At 47.5% G+C, this 25039-nt stretch overlaps 1 protein-coding gene and 1 non-coding gene across 7 annotated transcripts in view; one reads left to right on the top strand and one right to left on the bottom strand.

Moving 5' to 3' along the window:
- The window catches only part of FRMD5 (FERM domain containing 5), a 286582-nt gene that overhangs the window by 226217 nt on the left and 35326 nt on the right, over positions 1 to 25039 (top strand). For 5 of the 6 annotated variants that reach the window (XM_037151903.2, XM_037151914.2, XM_053666287.1 and 2 more), the window contains exons 2-4: positions 17272 to 17376; positions 22516 to 22558; positions 22789 to 22867. In XM_037151903.2, the coding sequence (XP_037007798.1) occupies positions 17272 to 17376; positions 22516 to 22558; positions 22789 to 22867 (227 nt within the window). Of the gene's footprint in view, positions 1 to 4927; positions 4977 to 17271; positions 17377 to 22515; positions 22559 to 22788; positions 22868 to 25039 lie in introns of those variants that run through there. The other variant, XM_037151931.2, reaches the window with a different exon arrangement.
- On the bottom strand, positions 23424 to 23621 carry LOC119054358 (U2 spliceosomal RNA). The gene has a single exon (XR_005083503.2). It is a non-coding gene; the product is annotated as a U2 spliceosomal RNA (small nuclear RNA).

Genomic DNA, 25039 nt, shown 5'->3' with positions numbered 1-25039 from the left:
ATTGGCATTAGGGCCCACTTAATCATCTTAACTAATTACCTCTGCAAACGCCTTATTTTCAAATAAGGTCACGTTCTGATCTTTCAGGTAGATGTGAATTTTAGGAAGATACTATTCCAGTACAGAGGTGAATAAAAAGTATTTTAGAATATCCAGAACTTCAAGTTTTGGGTCTAATTAATCCTTAAACATTAAAGTACTCACACTCTACCTTATGGAACACTGTTATTCATAAAAATGTGTTGTGTGTTATGATTATGAACACCTAAGTACTCATGACTCATGTATTTTAACTTTTGTATATGTTGCTTGTATATGTTGCCATAGGAAGCAACAAAGGTTTCATTTCATGTAAACATTTAAAATTAAGACGTCACTAAATAACCTGGCCCTTTATTGTCTCTTTTCACCTTCCACTGGTCCAAGTGAGTAAGGTTAAACAAAGTTCGGGGAGAAAAGGGTTATTAAAGCGTTTGACAAAATCTGTTTTTTAATGCAAAGCCATCCTATATTAAGCAGACCTAAACTTAGAGTGTCAAGCCCCATACACTTTGAAAAGCAAGTTGTTAAAACCCATACTGAGTTTCAGTGTTGCTGCATTTGGAAATGTCTGCGTCTCAGAAACAGCCCTCATACCAGATTGCGCTGGAAGAGGGAGGACAGATATGAGTGAGGGATGCCTGTCTTTGAGGCTGTGATTTCAGGTATTAGCTGGAATTCCATATTCTTGACCTTCATAAATCCTTAACTTATAAATTCCTAGCAACTATAGTTTGTAAAGAGCATATGGACAAATCCCCTAATGGCAGAGATGATTAATTTAAAATATTTAATTCAACTCAGAAGAATCAAAGATGAAATACCCTCTTCCTCCACCCTTGTATTAGCAATCCCGACTTTTTCCAACAGTATCGTTGAGTTAGAGAAAATGCAAATAAAACTTCTGAGAGTCAACTTAAAGTAAAACATTTTGCAGCTGTCATGGCTAATTTAACGATAAATATGAGTGCCAGAAATTCTCTTGATATAGTTTTTTGAGTCAGAATCTTAGATTTGAAAAAATATTGCCTCCATAGCTGCCACCGATGGGTTAAATCTTCAGATGTATTGTATTTCCTGTGCCCAGAACCGACTCTTGGTGTGACAGTGATCACCAGTACGCAACTGGAAGTTCAGTGCTGAGACCCAGCTGCAGGGTCAGCGGGCAGATCCCCGCAGTTTTTTTGTGCAGAATTAGTTTTTAGTTCCACTGACCAGTCTGGGAAAAGGGCACCTGAAATAGGATTTGTTAGGGATACCTTGCTGCTTTTATTCAGTCAAGATTCATTTCTTGAATCCCCACTATGGTTCAAGGATTGGGCATACCAAAAGGAGAAAGATAAGGTCCCACCTACCGTGTCTTCATGACAGTTACAACCTGTTAGAGAGCGGATATGTCCAGAATGCTATGGAAGCTCAGAGGAGAACATCTGAAATGCGCTTTAAAGAACTGTACACATCTCCATTTACACAAACATGATTTCTGTGCTTTAATAACTGAATTCAGCTGTGGTACAGACAAGAAAGAAATGTAGCAAACACTTTTTTAAAAGACAAAATTTGCCAAAACAGTGTACTCTAAAAGTAAATCAGTGTAATGACTGATCTAAGCAATTTTAATTATTTTCTTAATTAATTGGAAAGAGCCTTAAAAGAATTAATGATCCATTCACCAAAGTCACTGTGATAACACTCAATTTAAAGATAGTTTTTCAACCTATTCTTCCAGCCTGCTTGCTGAATTGAAATTGTGGAAATTGTCCTACATTCCTACTTCTCATTCACATCCCTCTTCAGATGAGTCACTTAAATACCACTTATTCTGCCACTTAAATATTTCTTTAGTCCATCACATTTTAGTTTCATTGCTGTTATCCTAGTTTGGATAACTATCAGAGGTCACTTGGATTGTTATAGTGATTTTCCAACTGGCTTCCCTTAACTATCTTCTAATCCCCCTCCACCAACATGAAATCTATTCGTTTTATTCCCATTTAAAGTCATTCCATCCCTGGCTGTCACCTAAAAAATAAAGTTGTTAGCAAGCCATCCGTGCCCATTCACCACCTGGTCCTTGCCTGCCTCTTCACAGTGATCTGCAGCGGACCTTCCCCTACATTAGGGCCGTGAGTTGAAACTCCTGGGACGTGCCCTGCTGTGCACATGCTGTTGCCTCTGCTCTCCACCCTCTTAGGCTGGCAGGCCTCTACGAGTCCTCCAAGACTCGATTTTAAATCACCTCCTTTGTGAGGTCTTTCTCGTAGTCTCATTCCTTCAGGCTGTCCCTGTACCTTGTACATACCTCCCTTATGACTTACATCATCCCATTGTAATTTGTGAGGCATTCTTCCCTACTCAAAAATAATGTTCACCTCCAGTTAATGGAAAATTAAGGGAATCATCTCATCATTCATCTCTAGAGTCTTCCTGGGCAGGGAGAGTAGCTATAAGTAATAGGGCCTCAAAAGAATTCTTACTTGAAGTGCAGGGAGGACTTGAATGCAGTGAAGAGGCTGCTTCAGAGCCTGTTCTGCTAACTGGGCCATTTACCTGGTCAAATGTCATCTGCATTTCTAAGGAAGCATCTTTGACGAATTGAAAAGAACAGCCCAGATAACAACATATGAGACTCTCTACCTGGGGAGAAAGACCCACAGAGGCAAATAAACTTGCCAGTGCTATCTCATTTTGCTGAGGCAGCAGTTTTTCTTGAATTGAGCCAATGATTTCTTCTGTCCTACAGGTGTCCTGTTGAAGATTATGGCTATCTGGAGTCCACAAAGGGAGAACAAGATTGATAACAGCCTTTGGGGGTATAGAAAGGGTACCTGTGTTGCACCCAGCTTCTGCCTCAGTGTAGGAGGTTTGGGATTGGTTACCAGCTGATCTCTAATCTCTGGGATGTAGAGATTTAGGAATGTTCTGATTCCAAAAAATCTAAAAGAAAAAAGTAAGAAGAAATCTGTCTTTAAATGCTGCCAGTTCTTTTTATATATATTTTTTATTGATTATGCCGTTACAGTTGTTCTATTTCCCCCCTTCATTTCCCTCCACCCTGCACTCCCCTTCCCCCATACATTCCCCCCCTTTAGCCCATGTGTCTCAAGTTCTTTAGATTCTATATTTCCCATACTATTCTTGCCCTCCCCCCTATCTATTTTTTACCTACCATCTATGCTACTCATTCCCTGTACCTTCTCCCCCCTTCTCCTCCTCCTGCTCCCCTGTTCTAACCCTCCATGTGATCTTTGTTTCTATAGTTCTGCTCCTGATCTAGCTGTCCTCTTAGTTTGCTTTTGTTTTAGGTGTGGTTCTTAATAACTGTGAGATTGCTGTCCTTTCACTGTTCATCTTTTTTTTTCTTAGATAAGTCCCTTTAATATTTCATATAATAAGGGCTTGGTGATGATAAACTCCTTGAATTTGATCTTATCTGAGAAGCACTTTATCTGCCCTTCCATTCTAAATGAAAGCTTTGCTGGATAGATCAATCTTGGTTGTAGGTCTTTGGATTTCATGACTTGGAATACTTCTTTCCAGCCCCTTCTTGCCTGTAAGGTCCCTTTTGAGAAATCCGCTGACAGTCTGATGGGAAGTCCTTTGTAGGTGACTGTCCCCTTATCTCTTGCTGCTTCTAGGATTCTCTCCTTCATTTTAATCTTGGCTAATGTAATGATGATGTGCCTTGGTGTGTTCCTTCTTGGGTCCAACTTCTTTGGGACTTCTGAGCTTCCTGGATTTCCTGGAAGTCTATTTCCTTTGCCAGATTGGGGAAATTCTCCTTTATTATTTGTTCAAATAAGTTTTCCACTGGTGGCTGTTCCTCTTCCCCTTCTGGTACCCCTATAATTCGGATGTTGGAGTGTTTAAAGATGTCCTGGAGGTTCCTAAGCCTCTCCTCATTTTTTTTGAATTCTTGTTTCTTCATCCTTTTCTGTTTGGTCATTTCTTTCTTCCTTCTGATCCACTCCTTTGATTTGAGTCCCAATTTCCTTTTCATCACTATTGGTTTCCTGTGCATTTCCCTTCATTTCAATTAGTTTAGCCTTCATATGTTCCTCTAATTTATGACTAAAATCAACCAGTTCTGTGAGCATCCTAATCACCAGTGTTCTAAACTGTGCATCTGATAGGTTGGCTATCTCTTGGTTGCTTAGAGTTATTGGCTCTGGAGCTTTGAGTTCTTCTTGAGCCATAATGTTTTGGTCTGTTCTGTTCGCGCCTGTTAAGTATGAGGGGTGCAGCCTTAGGTGTTCACCAGGGCAGGGAAACTCAGTTGCTGGGTTGTGATGCTGTATGTGTGGGCGGGGTCAAAGAGGGGCAATTGTGGTCCCCTCTGCTGCTTCCCACTGCTGGGGCCTGCACATTCTGTCTCACTGCTCGCTCCTTCTCTGGTTTATCTGCGTGCAACTGTGTGACCAGGGTCAGCCTCCTTGCACCCTCACTGGGTCTGCCCGTCGCAACCCCATGCCTGGGATCTGCCAACCACTGCCTGTGTGCCTGGGTCAATTTGGCCGAGTTTTCCTGCGCAAACCCCGCTCGCCAGTTGCTGGCTCCACCCCTCTTACCAGTCTGGCTGAACGGTTCCTTGTTGTCGGACTTCCTTATAGTTCAATTTTCTGTGTTTTGGTTGCATTTTTTTTTTTTACTAAAACTTTGTTGTCTTTAAACTTGGTTGTGCAAGGAGGCACAGTGTTTCCACCTACGCCTCCATCTTGGCTGGAAGTCTAAATGCTGTCAGTTCTTATTCATTATCTTCAAATATTGTTGACTGAGTCACTGGTTTCCCATTAGGGTTTGAAGATTTCCCCCGGGGTGCCCTCCAGGGAAGCTCCGCATCTGGACTTTTCCCCAGCAGGAGTGGTTTTCTGAGGCTAGTAGTGCCAAGGTCTAAGAGAGCTGAAGAATTCAGAGAAGAATTCAAGCAATGGGCCCAGGTAAAATTAGCTTTTGCTCTATACAATTAGACATATAGTCAGAGGATTATAAATCCAACCCAAAACTGTGTAGAAGCATGGATCTCCAGGTTGCTTATGCAGGGGCCATATGAGAATATCAAAGGATGGGGGTTTAGCATAATGAAAAGAGTGTGAACTTTGGGAAGGACAGGCCTGGGTTTGAGTTCCACATACTAGTTGTGTGGTCTTAGGCATGTCATTTAATTTTGCTAATCCTTAGTTTCCTCTTTTGTAAAATGGGATAAATAGAAACCTTTTTTATGGAATTGTTGTTAGCATTAGAGGTCATTCTTGTAGAATGCTTTGCACATGGTAGGCTCTTAAGAAATAGTGGTTATGATTTGGGGTTTGAGTCAAGAGTGATGTGATAGACTCATATGTCCCACCCGATCCCCATGGGGGTGCCATTGTCAGATCCTTATCCAGTGACTGCTTCAGGCAGGGATGTAAATGGCCTGGCTATTCTGGCTCAACTTGAAACTACTCTGAAGAATCATTCCAGCTCTGGAGCTTCCCATGGTTCATCCAACTCAACACTAGGCCTGCCTAGCTCAGCTGCTCCCTCTGCCCGTTCCAGCTTTCGTACACTCCTTTCTGTGGGTGTTGATCTTAAGAGCACACCCTAAAAATATCCTGCGTGCAGAACTCCATCCCAGGGTCCACTTCCTGAGGAACCTGGCCTGTGACAAGTGATGAGGCAGGTATCCAATCCTGTGTTTATTCCCCATTTTCCAAGGTGCCGAAGCCCAAAGAATATCCTGTGGCATCCTGACCAGGTGTCAGGAAATGTTTTAGAAAGACAGACAAAGCATCAGGAAAAAAACTGTAAAAGAAAGGGGAAACCCCTAGAGACACGTAGAATTTGCCGATAGGTAGGCAATTTGATAATTCCCAGAAGTTAAAAACATCGTAAATACTATTCCTCATAAACCCAGAAACATGAAAGTATTTTTCCAACACCAGCTCTCTAAAAAGAACTTGGCTATGAGATTCACATTGATATAATTAAGCAGATGTAATAATTGGTCTTTTCCAGTATTGAACTTTTCATTCCCCATCCACTGCCAAGAACCCAACTAGAGACCTTCCTAGAAACAGAGCCACGGTTTTGTTTCCTGTTACCGTGTGGGTGTCAGAATAACCTAACTGGTTATTCTGTAGCTGGGCTCCACTGTAGGTACCTTCCTGGCACACAGTGACATTGAGGCTGGGAGCCAATGTCCCACTCAAGTACAGCAAACTAGACAAAAGGTAATGCCTGGGAGACCCATCCTGAAATGAACTCCTAGACTGCTTTGGGCAGGAATCCAGTCTCCAGGAACAGTCTTACCCCAGCTTGATTCTTCTCTGTTCTTTCCAACTCTGATCTTACTGGGTATCAGTAATTGAAGACCCAGGAGGGAAGACGCACAAGATTAGCTAGTGCTAATCTTCAGCTGTTAGCCTGGTCTTGTTATTTAGTAGTTAACGGACAGCTGCTGCTCAGGAAGAACAAGGCTCACGTGTCATGAGTGCAAATGCTGGGTACACTTTCGTCTCTCTAGGTGATGGAGAGGGAATCGGACATGAACACACACGGCAGGGCAGCAAGAGGACAGTTACGCGTCACGAGATGAGAAGAAAGAAGCAGGATTTTCCTAAGTCACTTTCAACATGTCTCTAAATCCCATGTCCCTGCATCCCTGAGAACACACAGGCGGTGCCTTGCCCAAGGGCAGCCCTCAGTAGATCACAGTTGACCCTTGAACAACACAGGATTGAATTGCATGGGTCCACTTAATATTTGTGTGTGGGGGGTTCCCAGTAAATGCAGTTGGCTTTTCATATTAGCATGTTTCTTATCTATGGATTCAACCAACCAAGGATCAAAAACAGTATTTTTGGCCCTGGCTAGTGTGGCTTAGTGGATTGAGTGCCCGTCTGTGAACCAAAGGGTCTCTGGTCCAATTCCCAGTCAGGGCACATGCCTAGGTTGGGGGCTAGGTCCCCAGTAGGAGGTGTGCGAGAAACAACCACACATTGATATTTCTCTCCCTCTCTTTCTCCCTCCCTTCCCCCTCTATAAAAAAATAAATAAATAAAATCTTTGAAAAAATAAATGAAAAGCCTTTTCAGTATTTTCTCATTCCCAGCTACAGATCAAAAATACTGTTCCCACAGTTGGTTGAATCCACAGATGCAGAGGACCAACTGCAGCCTTCAGGGGACTCTTGGTCTTGGTGGCCTTGCCTCGCACAGGCACAGAGGTGACAGGGATGTGCCAGAGACCTCAGGGACAACTGCCAAGCTCAAGGCCCTTGCCTCTCCTGCACTCACTCTCTACTCTTGGGCCAAGTCTTGCCCCTCTGCCCTTCATCTCACTGCAAGACCTAGATCAGGCTTTTACCTGGTGCCCTGGGATCTAGTCATCCCTGCCCAACCCCCAGTGCACAGTAGGTAATCCAGTTTCAAACCCAAGAATTATTTGGAGACCAACAGGCACCTGTTGACACTCAGCCACTGAAATATTACATCTGGGGAAACCCTCAGGAAACTCACCAGTTCAGAAGCCTGAGGGTTCTCACCCTTAACTTTTACCAGGTTCGGGAACTCTGCCTTGAAATAGGTTTAGGGTAGTGCAGGATGAGGCGAACAGACACTTTATCAGCTCCTGTATCTGCCCCTTCTCATCTGTGTCACTCCCTGTCCCTTTATTGGACAGTTGAAGAGTTCTCAATCTTATATACAGGGCCATGAAAATAAAACTTCATTCTATCCCCCACCCCTAAGGCCCTTCCAGATAGAAGTTCAGGAGCCCCATTGCCACCTGGGTTGCAGTCTTGGAAACTGGGCCTGGGGCGGACAGGGTAGGTCGAGCCTCAGGATGCGTGCTGAGAAGATCCTGGACAGTCCTCGCTGTGTGAAACTGGAGGCAGGCACCGGATGATCTAACAGCATTTTTCCATTGCTCACAGTGGAACATAACAATGACCAGACTCCGAGCAGAATAATGGTTTCACATAACAGTCTTCACTGTCTCAGGCCTGCTGGAGGCACTTTCTAGAATTGAATGAATCGTTAAGTTGCTTTCTCTATTTACTTTGAGCAGTGGCCCTGAGTTTTTTAATTAATTAAACCCTCAATAAATGTCTTAATAAATATCTACCTTGTAAAGCTACCTACCTACTCTTTTAAAAAACTCTCTTGTCATCATTTAAGAGAAGATGGACCTGGAGTATTATTACTCTGGTCAACTAATAACAGAATCAGAGTGTTTGGGCACATAACAGGATGTGAGATCATTTACACAGAGGGAAACTGAGGCTCAGGGAGGGAAGTGACTTACTCAAGAGATCAAAATCAGAATTTACTTTTGCCTTTCCTTACTCCCATCACTTCCCTCCTGCCCCAAACTCCCTGCTCAAAGCTCAGCATAGATTTTTTTCCCCTTGGAAGGACGTCCTCGAGGCACCTGTCCTATACCCATGCACTTCCCACCCAGGAGGGAGAGGGGAGGGAGAAGGTTGGTCATAACAGCCTAGCCAAAAAGCTGACTGAGAAGCTGAAAGAGGACAGATACAGGGAAAAGGCAGGAGCAGGCAGAGGTCTAGGCAGCTCCCAGCCTGCCTCCTAGACGAGAGTTCTCTATTGACCAAGAGAGGAAATATTCTGGAACAGAATCCCTGCCACTGAGAGCAGAACTGGGGTGCGAAGGAAGCTCTTTCTCTGAATTAGGTTTGATGATAACTGTTAGCTTTACTGTCTGATGATCTAGTTCATGGCAGAAGCTCAGTGACTGTTGAGCTACTTCGTCCCCGAAAGTGAATGATAATTGAATACTTGAACTTTACAGCCAGAATTGTGCATCTGCCCAGTCATGAAAGGCAGAGCCTGAAAACCTGGCAGGAAGGAGCACAGTTTCTCTGTGGTATTTAACTGACAGCCCTAATGCTCTGAAGTTGGTACTCTTGGTATGTGAAAACGTGGGGGCTGGATAAAGGTGAGAATTGTGCTGACAGACCTGCGCTGTGGTGGAGTTCAGATGGCCATTCGCCTCCTCCTGTCCCAGCAGTCTATGCTCCAAGAGCTGACAGTGACCAGAAGGTGTTGGAGAAGGGTTGGTCTAATCCTTTGACCCCCACACCATCTGCATCGGCATCACCTTGGAACTTGTTAGAAAGGCAGATTACCAGGCCCACCCCAGATCCACGGAACCAGAAACTCTAGGAGAGAGGCCTGGTGTTCGTGTTTGAACAGCCCTCAGGATGATCCTGACGCAGGCTCAAGTTTGAGAATGGTGGAGCATAATGGTCCAGAGCGCAATACAGTTCTGAATGCGTTGTTTATTAAGGAAACTCTACTTCCAAGGGAGCTAGCCATCTGCCTGCTCCCTTGCCTCCCCGCTCTATCCTCCTCCACCACTGGGACAGAGTGCCACTATTGGGAAATTGGGGAGTTGTTCTAGTGCTTTCCCAGGCCTCAGCATTGGTACAGTAAACCATCCCTCCACCATCTGTTTGGCTCCTGGCCCCAACTATCTCGTTCCTCTCCAGGGACTCTCAGTTTTGTTGTTCTAGTGAGATTGTTTCTGCTTGTGCTAGGAAGAGAAGCATTTGTAATTGTGGCTTTTACCATTAAGTGGGACCACAGACCAAGAGTCAGGCTCTTGGACCCGACCTCAGAGTGCTCTCTGCTAATGACGAGGGACTTTTCAAGGGAAGCCCTGGCTGTGCTTCTCGGCAGCAGCGATGAGAATGATCCGTCTGGTCCTAGCTAAGGATGCCAACAGCTATGAGTGACTTGGGTGAGCTCTGGGGAACTTGGGACACCCATCAGAGAGCCATGGACCCTACTTGTCCATGCCCCCTCTTCTGTCCACCAATAGTATGGGCAGTAGTCTAAGAATTCCTGAGAGAGGAATTTGAGCCTACAGTTGGCTCCCCATTAACTTGAACGCCAGAGAGAACCAATTATGCTTTTCAAGAGAGATTGAAGCTCTGGGTTAATTTCATGAAATACATTTTGCCAAATGCTTTTCTCTTTTGCCAAATGCCAAGGCATTAAAAGGTATAGTGTCTGTTGGAACTGCGTCGTATCTCATCCTCCACCTCACTCGGCTCTCCCGTCTGGAGTGTCAGGAGTGTGTCGAGAGAATCTCAAAAGAATCTGCCTTTGTCTCTCTGGTGCCGAGTGGAAGCTGCCAAGTCTCTGAGGTGGTTGGTTTGAGAACATATATTTAATAGTTTCTACTCTTCTTCCAATCTAGGCTTTTGGAGAAGATGCCAATCTGTTCTGTGCGAGCCCTGTGGGGCAAATTGCTAAGTAGTGGCCTTCCCCATGAGCTGGGGGACACAGAACAGGTGGATGTATACCCGAACCCACCCAAGTGTTCTTGTCTAGAGAGGCCTCCCTTCTGTTCCATGAGCGCACAGTCTCACTGCAACAGCCTTGTCGCATACAAGTTCCTTCAGCCTAAGGGAAGTGGTCACAGCAGGCAGAGGAAGTTGGTAGAAGAAATTCAGTGGTTTTTACATATTTTATGCATTTTGTTTTGACCTCACAGTAAGTAGTTCTTTGAGAGAGGTAGGATTAGTCTTGTATAAATAAGAAAACAGAAGCTCAGACAGGTGAAAGTCTGTTACTTTGATCCATGTCTGCTCAGGTCTGTGGTCACAACCTAAGAGGTGGCAGAGCAGGGTGGTGACTCAAACCCCAGTGCTCATCCTTAATGCCTTTGCCTCCCCAAAGCCTGTCCCCTCTCTGCTCTCTTTGCGTCCGCCTCAACTTCTATGAGATACGAGTGACCTAACAGGGTAGTTGAAGAGGAGATTGCACCAGGACTCAAAAGTCCTGGCCTCTTTCATTTATGGGATGTGTTCAGCGTAGAATCTATCACATTTGTTGGTGATGACCAGTAAACAGCTTTCTGCTGACGGGAAGGCAAACTGGGGGACTAGCTACAAGATTACGATAAACAGTGAGGGTGCTGGGCTTGCCAAATTCTCCTGGCCAAGGCCACTTCTTACAACTCCAGAAATTCTTGGGTTTTGCCAAATGACATGTTCACTTGCCCTTTGGGGGAGAAAAGAAGGCAGTAAAATGAACTGGGGGCAAGAAGTCTATTTACCAGAAAATTCTGGCCTCTCTTCTCAAGTTATCTGAAGCCACGATTGTATGAGAGGGGTGTGTGTGTGAGACAGAGAGGGAGGGAACTATGCACTTCTCACAAATACAAAGTAGTGAGCTTTTTCCTAACAAGCCTGGCTTAGTTTTCAGGAGGTCTGCAGCTGTGACATGACTAGTGCACTGAGATATTTAGCACTGGCTGGAAAAACACAACCAAAATAAATTCAATCAATAGCAAGAAACAGTGATGCTTCCAAGAGTCACCTTACTGTAAAAGTGGCCTCACCATGGGAAGGAGAGGCCAGTTTGCTTTTCTTCAGGCCCAGCTCAGGTTTTTTGCTTTCCAGACGCTTCGCCAGATATAAGAAATTCACATAGGAATGAGGGTGCCTTGGCTCTTGAAGCGCCATCATTGATATCTCACTAAATCTGGCCCTCTTATTAGCCCTGCTCTTACCAGCTATAGCAGCAGGTTTGAAGATTCTGCTCAGAGGGTCTTAATTGCCCTTGTTGAGTCTGGTTGGGGCCATCTGTGCTGACAGAACACTTAGTCCTCCCTCCCATGACATTTACTTGCACGCATGCAAGCTGGCAGTGTTTCCCTGCCCCGTGTGCACGTCCCCTGCATGCAGTGTGGCGATGAGCTAAGCTGGTTCTCTGACCCCAGCAAGGACTGCCAACAGGGCTCCCTGAGGCCCCACGCCTGGCATCTGAACCTACAGATATGTTTGCATTATGAAAATCATCTGGCTCCCTCAATTTGCATATATAACGCGGAGTATTGGCACAAGAGATTGCTGTCTTTATTTCTTTATTAAGGTCTGGTGAGGCCAGTGTCTGCCGGAATCTGGGTAAGCACTGTTCCTCTCTCTCTCTCTGAACTTCTACTGCCCTCCACTGGGGCCGGGCGTCTCCCGCACAAGCCACCTGGCCCCACAGCAGCCTCCTGGTACTGTAGCCTCGATACCAAGTGCCTGCATGGGCCCCGTCCGTCCACCTGGAGTTCTGGAGCCCATTTCCTCTGAGAATAGGGAGCAGAGGGATTTGGGACGGCCTGCTGCAGAAGACAGCATGGCCACATTTCTCCCTGGAATGAACTTCCATCTTCCTTCCTAGAGTGAGCTCTTCAGCTGCAACTTCAGCAGTTCCTAGACAGATTGTCTTGGTTTGGGACCAAGCGAGAGAAGTGGGCTCCTGGGCCAGGAGCTCAGCAGGGGTTTCTTCCCATCAAAGAAAATGTAGATCAGCATGGAAGCTGCTGCCGTTAAGAAATCTGGGGCCCTGCTGTTAGTATCCGTGCCCCTTATCCTCCCTCTGCCTTGGGAAGCTGGGCTGGGTGTGGGGCGTGAACACAGAGGTAGGACTGCCCCGTAGTAATGGATTCACACCTTTCAGCTCAGCTTACTCACTACGACCCTGAGCAGATGAGCTAATGTGGCTGTTCCTCTGTGACATTAAAGTGCTTTTTACAGCATCTGCTCCTGAACCTGGCAGACATCAGCACACACGTGCCCTTGGAGGACACTGATAAGGAAAGCCTTTAAAAGAGTCTTGGCCTACAAGAAATTTAAATAGAAAGTTAAACTAGAATAGAGGCTGAGATGCCATCCCACCCCTAGTGCCTGATCCCTCCCTGTCAGGCCTCTGAGAACACCACTTGCCCCCTCCTCCACCCACCGCTGCCCTGGCGAGGCCTTTCTCCACCCCAACTCCTGTGCTTTTGCACAGCAGGTGTTCATAGCCTCCTGCCCCTGTCGTACCTCCTCTGCAGCCAGGCCTGTGAAACGAGGGCCCGCTCTCCGTTTAACAGCCTGTGGCCCAGAAGCCGAGAAAGTTGGGCTCACTCTTGGCCTCTTTAAGATTCACATAGTTTGCTCTTAAAATTGGCCTGCCTCACAGGTAAGTCAGATTGAATAAGGGGAGGCCTGGTGAGTGGGGGCTTTCTACACATTAGCCCCTCCGATGAGGACGCACCCTGTCAGTGTCCCTGGGATTGACCCCACGATGGGTTCAAGTAAAAGTGCTGTCTTGCCTAAGGGTGTTGATTAGGAGGCAGAAAATGCAATTAACCTTGACTAACGAGTTTAAGTCACTGGCCCAAGCCTGCTTACTGCTTGCTGCCTCAGTCCCTTCCCCAAAGAATAGACAAACCATAGAGAACCAGAACCAGAACCAGGTGCTCCAGGGAGGAGCAAGAATGTGCTACTAGCCTTATTCTCCTAGCCTCAGAGTTACAGAATGCTTCTCAGGGCCTCACAGATCATCCATGCACCATATGGACAGGTGAAGTGGGTTGGCTTATACGCACTATTATTCTCACAGTTGATTTATATGCACTATTTTCATATATTCATATGTGGGTACTACTGAGATTCATAAAATACAAATTTATTTTTTAATGGGTGCTTAATAAGCTACTGTGACCCAACAATGACTTTAGGAAGAGAAGCTCAGAGGTTTAGCTGGGTTTGGGCAGCCTCAGCTCCTCCCTTGTCCTGAAGATAAACATTTTCAGGCCTGGAGCCCTGACAGTGTGACCAGACAATTATCATCTGTCATTTCTCCTCAGTAATCAACTGCACAGCACACAGCAATGGGTCAGCCGCAGTGCAGGGCAAGTGCAGGCGAAGGGAAAGAAGATAGAACTCACTGGACTTTGCTATCCAACAAAAAGAGGTTGGCCGCCACAGAATATTCCAGAGAGACCCAAACTTAGGACAGGAAGACCACAGACAGAAAGTTATAAGATACTGCCAGCACCTGGAAGTGCCAGGGGACCCACAAGGCCAGGAAGTTTAAAAATCCTACACTCCTGTACCTTCCAGCACCTTGTCATAGGAAGCCCACCACGATGGTTCAGGCGAATGTGACTTCCCCCTGAGGGCTGCTTTAGGCCGCCCCACCAGCCACAGACGTGAGTACTCCACTGGATAGCCAGGTCGTGAGTTGATGCTGCCTTTGTGTTTCTGCCGGGAATTTAAACTTCATGGATTCTGCCATAAGCAGAAGCTCTGTTCCTCTCTTTCTCACCACTCCCCTCACCTCCCACCCTCCAGCTTTGGAAAACCAACAAAGGAAGATGCTTCTCCTCAGGGGTCTGCACAAGAGCCTCTAAGCTCAGAGTGAGGCGTCTACCACTGGTAAACGGGAACCTGAGGGGATTGTGACTTCACGATGGGGAACAGCAGTTCCACTAGATGCTGAGAAATAACAAAAAAATCCTTTTCTTATTGATATAGGAGATATGTAATGGGATTTTTTTTTTATAACTGCCTGAAGAGGAAGGCCGTGCTTCCTTTTCTTCCTGTGAGGTGGGAGAATTCAGGTCGGACCTGCTGAACTAGGAGCCCTACAAGTGTGTTTGAGCTGCCAGCCCCTGAGAATGGGTTGTTTTTATGGAAGACATGATTCTTATGAAAAGCCTTCATGGTTTCTATCACAGACACACATTTTCCCTATGCCCACCCTACGCTTCTGCTAATACGGTTGTTGTATGTATGGAAACAAACTTCTTCAGCCATTAACTCACCCCAGCTGGTCACAGTGTAGTAACCGGCTTGGTGCAAAGTAAAATCCATAGAGAAAAATATTCACAACACGCAATTGTCTCTTAATATTGCATTTCAGTTGCTCTGAGAAGGATAATTGCACAGGACGTGCCCTTCGGGTAGAGTTAAACATAGTTCTCCTGCTTCCTGAAGAACCTTAAAAACGAGTTAAAACTTTTCCCGCGCTGGGGGGGGGGGGGGGCATCAGTAAGGACACAGTTGGCAGCCCTGCCCCAAACAGCAGTTGGTGATGGAACCCTTCAAAAGACCTGGTTTGTAGCCCACCACCCACAAGTCCCACTGTGACTCCAGCAAGTGTCTGTCCTGAAAGTAGCTCTTCCTGGTGGGAGACCAAAGGGGTGGGGGTGGAGTGATGGGGAGAAGGGGACCCACAGCCTCAGGATGTTGTTGTGAGAGGGGGTGTGGTCACCAGGAAGGTGGGGGCTGCATGGCACCACTTTCCACCGTTGGTCTGTCTACTCACTCATCCTCCCAATCCTTCAAGGACAAGCTATCAAGATACTTGCTGAGAGATTCGATATCCTGCCCCAGTTCTCCTTGTGTAGCGTAGGGTGAGCCAGCAGAAAGGGCAGAGGTGAGGTGTAAACCTTTCGTGGAGCAGGTCCAGGCCCTTCTGTAAATGACCTTGGTCCTGGCACAGGTGATACTTTGGATCTTATAGGACAACCTCGATTTGAATGCAGAATTAGACACAGAGCCACCGGACATGAATATCTTAGCTGCAGAGACCACTGGGGACAGGCCCACAGAGTGAAGCCTCGCAGAGCTCCAGATGTTCTGACAGCTTCCTGCAAGTCATTCTTTTCCCAGCTCACCCCAGATACGCAGGCAGGTCCCTGAAGGAGAAGGTTATGGATTTAGAAATGGCATAATTTCCTCACATTTTGTGAAACCTTTTAGTTAACCCTTTACTTTCTACTCATTCAGTCATTCATTTACTGAACAAATAATTATTGAGGACCTACCCGCCAGGCCCTGTGCTAAGTTCTGGGGAAGGCTCCTGCCCTCAGGAAAGTGAAAGCCTGGAAAGGGAAGAGACAATGCATAAATAAGTAAAAATCAGCAACATAGTTACCGATTACTGCCAGTGCTGTGAAGGAAGTAAACAGGGCGAATGAGACAGAAAGTAACTGGGCAAGGATGTCCTATAGGGGAGGGCCCCTCTGCAGAGGGGACATTTGAGCTGAGACCGCAGTGACAGGAGTGGCCTTGAGAAGAGCTGGTGGAAGAGGGTGCGGGCAGAGGGAATACAGAGACGTGCGGAGGCGGAAGGGCCCTGGTGTGCTCAGAAACAGAGGCTGTGTGGCCAGAGAGTGAAGAGAACGATTTGGGATGAGTTCAGAGAAGAGGCAGGGCCAGGTCACAGAGGGCCGTGGAGACCCATCATCAGAGTTGGGACTGTATTCTGAGAGCAACAGAAAGCCACTAATAGTGGTAAGAAGCAGGAGTGGTGACGTGATTAAAGATGATTGTGTGCTCACCGCTGCTTGGTTTGTATGGAAGATTAGAAACAAATTCTGTCAGTGTGGAGCCAGGTAAATAAATTTAGGTTCATTGCAGTGGCATGCAGCAGTTAAAAACTGAGACTTAGCCCTGGCTGGTGTAGCTCAGTGGATTGAGTGCAGGCCTGAGAACCAAAGGGTCACTGGTTTGATTCCCGGTCAGGGCACATGCCTGGGTTGCGGACCAGGTCCACAGTGGGGGCCATGTGAGAGGCAACCACACACTGATGTTTTTCTCCCTCCCTTTCTCCTTCCCTTCCCCTCTCTCTAAAAACAAATAAATAAAATATTTTTTAAGTGAGGCTTATACATATATACTGCTGCAGAAGGGTTTGCAAGAACCCCTTAAATGAGGAAAAGCCCAGGAAATAGAACACAGTACTAAAGGTGCTGCCAGGGCGTTTTTGAAAGAGGAGGTGTGCACACACACAGGCTTGCCTGTGTTGTAGGACCACATTGAGGATACGTAGAAACCGGTAAGGGGTTGCTTCTGGGGAGAGGAACTGAGGTACAAAGTGACTAGGGTAGAAGGGAGACTTTTCACAGTGTATCTTTTTGTATGTTTGAATGTTTTACTAGGTGCCTGTATTACTTACTCAGTAAAAAAAGAGTAAATTGTGGTCACTGCGTGGAGAGAGGGTGCGAGCAGGGGAAGAGAACCAGTGGGAAGGCTCTGGCCGTGGTCCAGCTGAGAGATGGTGGTGGCTGTCCTGTGGCGTGGTAATGGGGATGGAGAGAAGTGAATGGATTTCAGATACACTTGAGAGGCAGAGCAGCTGCATGTGATGTATTCCACACTGACGTTTCCTAGGAAAGCTTTGTGCATCAGAGATCAGAACTGGGCTCCCTAACTCTCCTCTGACTTGCTCCCTGACGTTTCTGTAGAAGGAAGGGTTCTTAGGCTCCTTTCAGGTTCTAGAGCCTCAGAATTCCAGAGAATATCTAATGTATCACAGTACAGAGGACACAGCTATGGACAGGTGCCCCTTTCCTGTCCTCAGGCAGCTGTTATAAATGATTTTTTAATGGCCGTCAACACAGAGTTCCACTGGAGAAGCCCTCTCATTTCTCAATGGAGCTTTCTTTCTTTCTTTGCAGAGAGATGCTAAAGGCCAGTACCTGTTTGACCTTCTGTGCCACCACCTGAACCTACTTGAGAAAGACTATTTTGGGATCCGCTTTGTGGACCCAGATAAGCAGCGGGTAAGTTACTATTCAATGCACAAATGGAGGAGAGGATTGATCAGTGAGCCTGAAGCTTTGAATGGCCACTCACGTCCAGATCCTAGCCTCAGGAGTCAGGGACCAGCCAGACCCTGCAGTTGGGTGTCACCTCTTCATATCACATTATGGGACCTGGAAGACATGTTAGCAGAACTCACCTAGTATGCGCACTGTTTTACTAATGCTGAAGTGGCAGCCTGGAGACCTGAAATGATTTGATCAAAGTTGTCCAGTGGGAGACAGCAGCTGGGCTAGTATTGTCGTCCCTGAGCCCAGGTCACAGGCTGACCCTCTCCTGCCCGTTTGTAGTGAATGGGCCCAACCATGTTGTTCTGGTCAGGAGCAGCCTCACCTGAGGTGCCGCACCACCCCCATCTGGGAGGGGAGATGGAGCCAAAGTGACACAGGCCTTTCAGGTTCTTGCACACCCTTCACTTCCTATTCTGCACTACACAGTGCGGGCCACTCTACAGACCCAGGGCGTTGGCAGGACTGTGCTGTCCTGACAGAGAGGAGCTAGTCCATCATCCCCAGGCCCCTGCTCGCCTCTCCAGCTTCACCTCCTCTGGCCCGTCTCCTCCCTGCTGTGGCCCAGCCAGACTCTTCTGTGGCTTCCAGACATGTCATCTTTCTCTCTTTTCAGAGCCTTCACCTGTACGGGTCCCCCTGCCTGGAGTATTCTCCCTTTCCTCACTTCCCCACGCCCCCCACTTTTCTTCTGGCTAACTCCTTCTCGCACAATAAGATCTTAGCTTAGACTTTCGTTTCTTCCAGAAGTCTTCCCTCACCCCCACTCTGCCCGAGGGGCCCTCCTATGTATCCCGCGTGCCCTGCATGACCCCCTGCCGTAGCTACGTCTACTGTGGTTGTCCATGGGCCCTGCAAAAATATAAGTCCCATGAGGGCGTAGACATTATCTCATTCATTACTACACCCCATGGGACCGCATGGGGCCTAGAATGCAGTGGATGTTCAGTAAACATCTGACGAAGGAGTGATGAGTGGGCGAGTGGATGGTTCATCGTGCCTGCCGTGTTTCCCCCTCCACTTGCCAGGTGGCCCACTAGCAGACACCTGCAGTTTCTACAACGCCGTCCATCAGCCTCTGCTTTCTGTGGAGATACACTGTCTGGCATCCCCATGGAAGTGGGCAGTACACAGAAGCATTCAGGCCTCCATGTCTCCCTGCCCTACACCCCTGCCTACCACTCAGTCTTGTCTGCCACCCTCCAAAAGCACAATCACCGTGAACCCCGAGGGCCCTTTTTCATGGGTGCGCTAATCTTCTTCACAGTTCCAAACACGGGCTTCATCTCTGTTGCCAGCAGGGAACCTCGGAGGGAGCCTCCGAGGGTGCAGCCTCCCAGCAGTGGCCAGGGCCACAGACAGTGAATGAATGGGCGCCCCTCACCATATTCTTGGATGCTCTGAGCCAGCGATTTTTGGCATTTTTCATCTCATGACACACACAAACTAATTACTAAAATTCTGCTGCACACCAAAAAATACATTGTTTTTTGCTGATCTGACAAAAAATTAGGTATGATTTTGATTCACTCACACCAGACAGCTATTGGCATGTTGGCTGTTGTCATCTTTTTATTTGATAATCTCAGGGAAAAGAGGTCAGTGCCCCTGACTAAATAGTCAAGTATCGAATGTTTTAAAACTTCTTGCAGCACATGGGTTAAAAATCACTGCTCTGAGCCACTGCGTCTCCAGGTCCCATTTAGGTTTTATGCTAAACACATGAGTTTTAGGAAAGACTCAAAAGAACTGTGTCTCTTACTCTGACAAGCCCTGTCCCACTTGGCTGACATTTCGTTACTCCTGGCTCAGCAGAATTTTGAGCATCATGGGTATTTAGAAAGTAGTGTTCAGTCAGCCCCTCCGCTGTCTCACTCCAGTGTCTTGACATAATTACTGCCCTTAGCTCTGGGCCACAGGGTAAGACTCCAAAAAGTGCTCTGACACCAACCAGCGACATGTCCTCACATGCTGTAGGTGTCCACTCACTATATGATGATGATGGACTATTTCTATAAAGGGGCTTTGGGGCATTTATTTGTTTATTATTTTGGGCTGAGCTGTCTCTCCTTAAGAAGGAAGGGCAGTTAGCCTAAGATCTCTTTGTCTTCCAAAGAGAGTGGCACCTGAAGAACCAAGGGCAAATGTGTCCTGCTCATTATTTTTAAGTTGGGTCAGAACGTGCTTGAGGAGAATCGGAGAGCGCATAGAGGTGATAAGGAAATAGAGAAGAGAAGTAAGCTCTCCTGGGGCGGCTGCGGTGTGCCGGGCTCCGAGCGCACCAAGCACGAGCCTGAGTCTTTCAGCTGGTGGATCCCGAGCACTGAATTGCAGCAGGCACTAAGCTATGAGCTTCTCACATGCTGTTTAATCCTTACCACAAATAAAATGAGTGTGCACAATTCTATGATCCATTCTCTGGATCTGTGAATAAAGAGTTGGACAGGTTATGTAACTTGCCCAAGGCAGGTAGCAAAGCTGCCTCCACTTCAGACCTGTCTGCCCCAGAGCCTATGTGATTTCTCTATAATTAATTTTATTTATTTCTTTTTAGAGAGAATGGAAGGGAGGGAGAGAAGCACTGATGCATGAGAGAAACTTAAATTGGTTACCCCTTGCACACTCCTAACCAGGGACCTGGCCCACAACCCAGGCATGTGCCCTGACCAGGAATTGAACTGGTGACGTTTTGGTTCCTAGGTTAATGCCCAATCCACTGAGCTACACCAGTCAGGGCCTGTGTGGTTTCTAAGATTCCATGTTGAATTCATACCCAAGAACCTCTAATTTTTTGTGATTCTGCACCTTTATGGAGGGGTTAAGGAGGGCAGATAGGCTTGAGAGAGCTCTCGAGAGCTGTGGGGAAATGAGTCTGTAAAGAATTGTCATCCTAGGTCTACTGGTTCATGGTAGAGATGTAGGAGGTAAGATCCCAGCTCCCCTGAGTGTGAGGCATTGAAATACCCCCCCCCCGGGGCACCAGACATGCTGAGGGCAGCACTCACATCCATCTCCTCACTGCTTGCTCCGCCGGGGTCTCCGTGGGGTCCGGGCATTCTGGCTTCCCATCACCCACTCCCCTGTTCCTGGTGCAGGCCCAGGGCCTCAGCCTGCTCTCAGCCTCTCTTTTCAAGACGGAGGTACCCTTTCCAGGCTCTGGAGTCTGAATATTCTGCCACATTGGCTCACCCATTCACTCAAAGACAGGAGCAAACTCCCCACACTGAGTCTTTTTCCTCTTCTCCTGATCTCTCCTCCCCAAAGCCCTATTATCAGTTTGCTAAGAGATTCTAGGACCCAGATTTAGGCAGATGGATGCCAGTGGTAACTCTGGCCATCACCATATTCTTGGGATCTTTTCAAGATTTCCCTACCAGACCCTGAAAGTCTCTTGGACAAACTGTGACTGCTTCCCACCTCCTTCCCACCTCCTTCCTGCTCACCTCCAGCCTCACTCCTGTCCTCAGCTCTCTCTCCAGCTCTTGCCAAGAGGAATAACCTTTTTGTCCTTCAGCTCTGTCTACCTTCTGCTGGCAATGGACCTCACAAGTCATTCCTCTCCCTGTCTAACTTTCTTTGTTACTTAAACCTCTCAGTGGAATGTCTAGGTGACTGTTTACTGCGTCCCTGACACCCGCCGTGTTCTTCTGCCGGTGTCCAGTTCCCGAGTGCTCCGATCAGATGGGCCGCCTCCACCTCCACAGGCAACAGCCTGGAAACCCAGTTGTTTCCATGCAATTTCCTCTTTTGCCTTTGCTTCCCTGTGAAGCAGAGCCGCGGTGGGCCGTGTAATGCGAGAAGGACCTCTTAACCACATTGAGTGGCTATAATGAGTTGCCCGCCTCGTGGGAACTCAGATCAGAGGAAGCCAGGGAGCAGAATGTCAGCACAGATTATCCACGTGGAGCTGATGGGAGGACTGGCTCTTAGTGGGTCCATTAACTGCATGACCCACAGCCCAGACTGAAGGTGAGAGCTGGGAGTTGAGGGAGGCCAGGATGCTGTCCACGTGGCCCTGCCTGCCTTCCTGTGAAGGGAGAACTCTGCCAAGATGTTACGCTAACTGGAAGTAGCCAGAAAGGAGGGAGATGTGGACCCGGTTCCTTTGTCCCTCCGACAGCTGCCTATTGAACACTGTGCTGAGCCCGGACAGTACAGTGTAAACAAGACCTTTTCTGCCCTCACAGACCTTACGACTGATGGTTTTAAGCTATTTCAGAAAAGCAAACCCAAATAATAGTAGTCCTAGCTCTGCAAATTGTGGAGGTGCCTCATTAGCATAAAAGCAGCAAACATCAATAGTGCATTTTATAAAGTACCCATCTGGAACCAGGACACAGAGGATGGGCACATCGCTCCCTTCCCTGAACATAAGTACCACGGGGAAAATGCATTGCTGCTATGTCCTGCCTCCGTGAAATTCCAAGGGACACAGGACAGTATCCTACACATCGGCTGTGGTTAGTCACCTTATGCGACAGACTTTAAACATCCCTGATGCCAAGGAACCCTGAGCGTGTATCTTTAACCCAGAGTTTGGCAAGCCTTGTTACTCAAACAAAAATGGAATCTACACCAGCCATCCCTGCCTTCACACCGTTTATGAAATTCTGTTATTTCTTTCTAGAGCTGCTACCAATAGCCTTGGTTCCCCTGCCAAAAAAAAAAATGTTGGCGTATAGCACAAGCACACACAACCCGTTACAGTCAGTACTTCCCTACTCACGCCAGGTGGGGTCTGACCCAGTACCCATACGTGGGCTCGCCTGTGCCTGCTGGTGTGCCAGAACACGGCTCAGAACTCTGGCTCCCTGCTGTGGACTTTGGCACCCGACTGTGGAAGGTGGCGTTGCCAGGGAAGCCCAGAAATGGCCTCGGAAGCTGGAACTCTTCTCCCCTTCACAGCTGGTTCCCTGGGAAACTTTTCAGAAAATCATATCACTCTTTACTCTCCAAGCCACATATCGCAAGCTTTGGGGCTGCTCTCACCCTGGGCTACACAATCTGTCTGGTTATTTGTATTGGATTAAACAAGCTATATTTGACACTGCTTCTCATTTGGGTTTTTTTGTTCTGTGTTCTCTGTTTCAGCATTGGTTGGAGTTTACAAAGTCTGTGGTGAAACAATTGAGATGTAAGTTTTCTCCAAGAAAAGACTCAAGCCCTACCCTGGGGAGGGTGGGATGACGTGTGCCACTTGCAGTAAGTCTCGGTGGTTTTCCACTGTGCTGAGTCGAGTTTGCCCTAAACATCTGAGGATTTTTTTCTGAGGGTTCAGAGGCCTGTGCATCCTGGTGGGGAAGGGAACCCAGTCATCTCTGGGACAGAGGGTCTTCCCTGATGGGCACCTCTTTTTCTCTGCAGCCCAGCCTCCCTTCACCATGTGTTTCCGTGTGAAGTTTTACCCTGCAGACCCTGCTGCCCTGAGAGAAGAAATAACCAGGTGAGGCGAAACATACCTTCCTCAGCCAGTGAGACCTGTCAGAGAGGACAGGAGAGAGGGACTAGAACCTCTATTTTGGAAGCTCCTAACTTTATAGGCAAGGAATTCTTCCTAAATATAAACTTACTTCTTTTGTGTTTCATGTCCACATGCTCACCCCCTCAGTAAAATGAGCGTCTTTCTTGAAGAAGTGTGAATACTTCACCTTGAATTGACCACCCTCAAAGGAACCTGGAGTAACTAATCAAATGCGATTTTTTCATTTACCTGTGATGTGGCCACTGTGGACATTTTGGGAGAGGGCTGTGTTGCCGCTTTTTTTGGGGGGGGGGAGGTGGAAACAGACTCCAGTGGCCTAATGTCCTTGGGCAATGCCAGAGCACGACACTGAAAAATGAGCTGGGAAATATGGAGGATTTTAACTCCAAGTGGGTGCACTCCAGCAGGCTGATGGCTGGGGTGCGTGATAAACCCTTCATTGTGGGCATTATGTTCTGTGGAGGGCAGACAGCTGTGGGGAATGGATCCCGTCTCATCCAGCACCACTTGAGGATGAGAAAGAACCTCTGTGCCCACAGCCATCCTGTAAGAGGGTCAATGAATAGGAGCTTCAAAGATTCCCCAGGGTTTTGTATCTCTGAGCCAAATTCACTCTGAAAGTACTGCCTCATTATGAACTCTATTTTACAGGCATCCTTAATTTTTATATTAGAAAGAGCTACACTTGATCTTAGCCAAAAGGCTGAGAAGTGATATATATTATAGAAAGATCTAACGTTTGATATAAACAAAATCTTGTTTTTGCCTTGGTGGGGCCACCCGGGCAAAACCTCCACCTGGCAGGAGGTCATTCATGCCAAGAAGCCCTAAAGCAGAGGAAGGAACAGCTCGGTCCACCCCCACACCGGGGAGGGGGCCGGAACCGGTCCTGCAGGCTGTCCTGGGAGCCCTTGAGATCCACCTCTGGATTCTGAACTGCTTGGGAAAATCAAAAGAAAAGGGAAAAGGAGGGAGGAAGGAAGGAAAACTACGGAATTATTTTCACTTCATTTCTGAAGAGCATGCCACTAGCTCTACAACCCGTCGAAGGAGCAAGTTTCTCAGAGAAGAAAAATGAGAAAATAGGGAGAGAAGAGGGCAAGAAATAGGAACAAGCAGCACAACGAGAGCAAAGAAGTGGGGCAGGGGAGGGAGAGCGGCTTCTTCCCTGGGCCCGGGGGAGGGCGAGGGCGATGTCAGCACCTGGCTGGAGGGCTGGTGCCCACGAGGCCGTGGGGCGTGTGGTTGGGATCAGACCCCGTGTTCCTTGCTGGACAGAGAAACAACAGGCTCTGCTCACCCACATGGAAGCAGATGTGGCTCCCACTTTGCTTCTAAAAACCAAACTCATCCATATTAATAAGCTATCCTGTAGTTTTAGGCAGAACAGTGATGGTTTCACCACAGAGCAGTTTTAGCAAAGCACTAGCCTGCCTTGCTCATGATCTCCGGAGTGTTTGCCTTGGCTCTGAGCCCATCCTCCCCTCCCCTCCCCCCTCCCTTGTTCCCTCCGCTCTCCCTCGCTCTTTCTGTGAAACAGGTGAGGATGCCAGGGCAGGCCCAGAGGCCATGCCCCTGTCCACGTCAGGCCAAATTTAACACACCTTTGCCGAGAGCCTGGCACGTCACCGCCTAACACCGCCTAACACCGCACATCCCATTGCCACACCTGCACCTCACTGATCAATAATGGGGTGAGGACTGGCCTAATACAACCCAGTGAGAGCTCCACGGACACATGGCTTTCTGATTTGATTTGAGGACAAAATTACATGGTTATCTTGGCCCTTAGGAGAAGTTCTTAACACTCTTTCCTAAATCAAATGTCACCCCCTAACACTGATGTACCGACCCGCCTACCCAGGAAGCAGCTTAGGCTTGAGAGCTCAGATCCTGTTTGTCACTTCTTGATTTCATCATCCTGGACACAAGATATTTAACCTCTCTGACCTTCAGATTCCTCACTTGTAAAATGAGGATAGTAATAGCTACCTCTTAGAATTGTTGGGAGGATTAACCACTATACACGGTCTTGTACTTCTTAATACCTCCCACCATGCGACTTACATTGAGCAGAGACTCCATATCTGTGTACTGCCGGGCTGATTACATGGTCCATGGCCCAGGGGCTCT

This window comes from Artibeus jamaicensis, unplaced genomic scaffold, assembly GCF_021234435.1.
Source record: "Artibeus jamaicensis isolate MK-2021 breed Jamaican fruit bat unplaced genomic scaffold, CSHL_Jam_final contig_1132, whole genome shotgun sequence".
In the NCBI taxonomy this organism is placed as follows: domain Eukaryota; kingdom Metazoa; phylum Chordata; class Mammalia; order Chiroptera; family Phyllostomidae; genus Artibeus; species Artibeus jamaicensis.
Note: the sequence above shows the minus strand (reverse complement) of the source record. Positions and strands in the feature narration are given on the sequence as shown.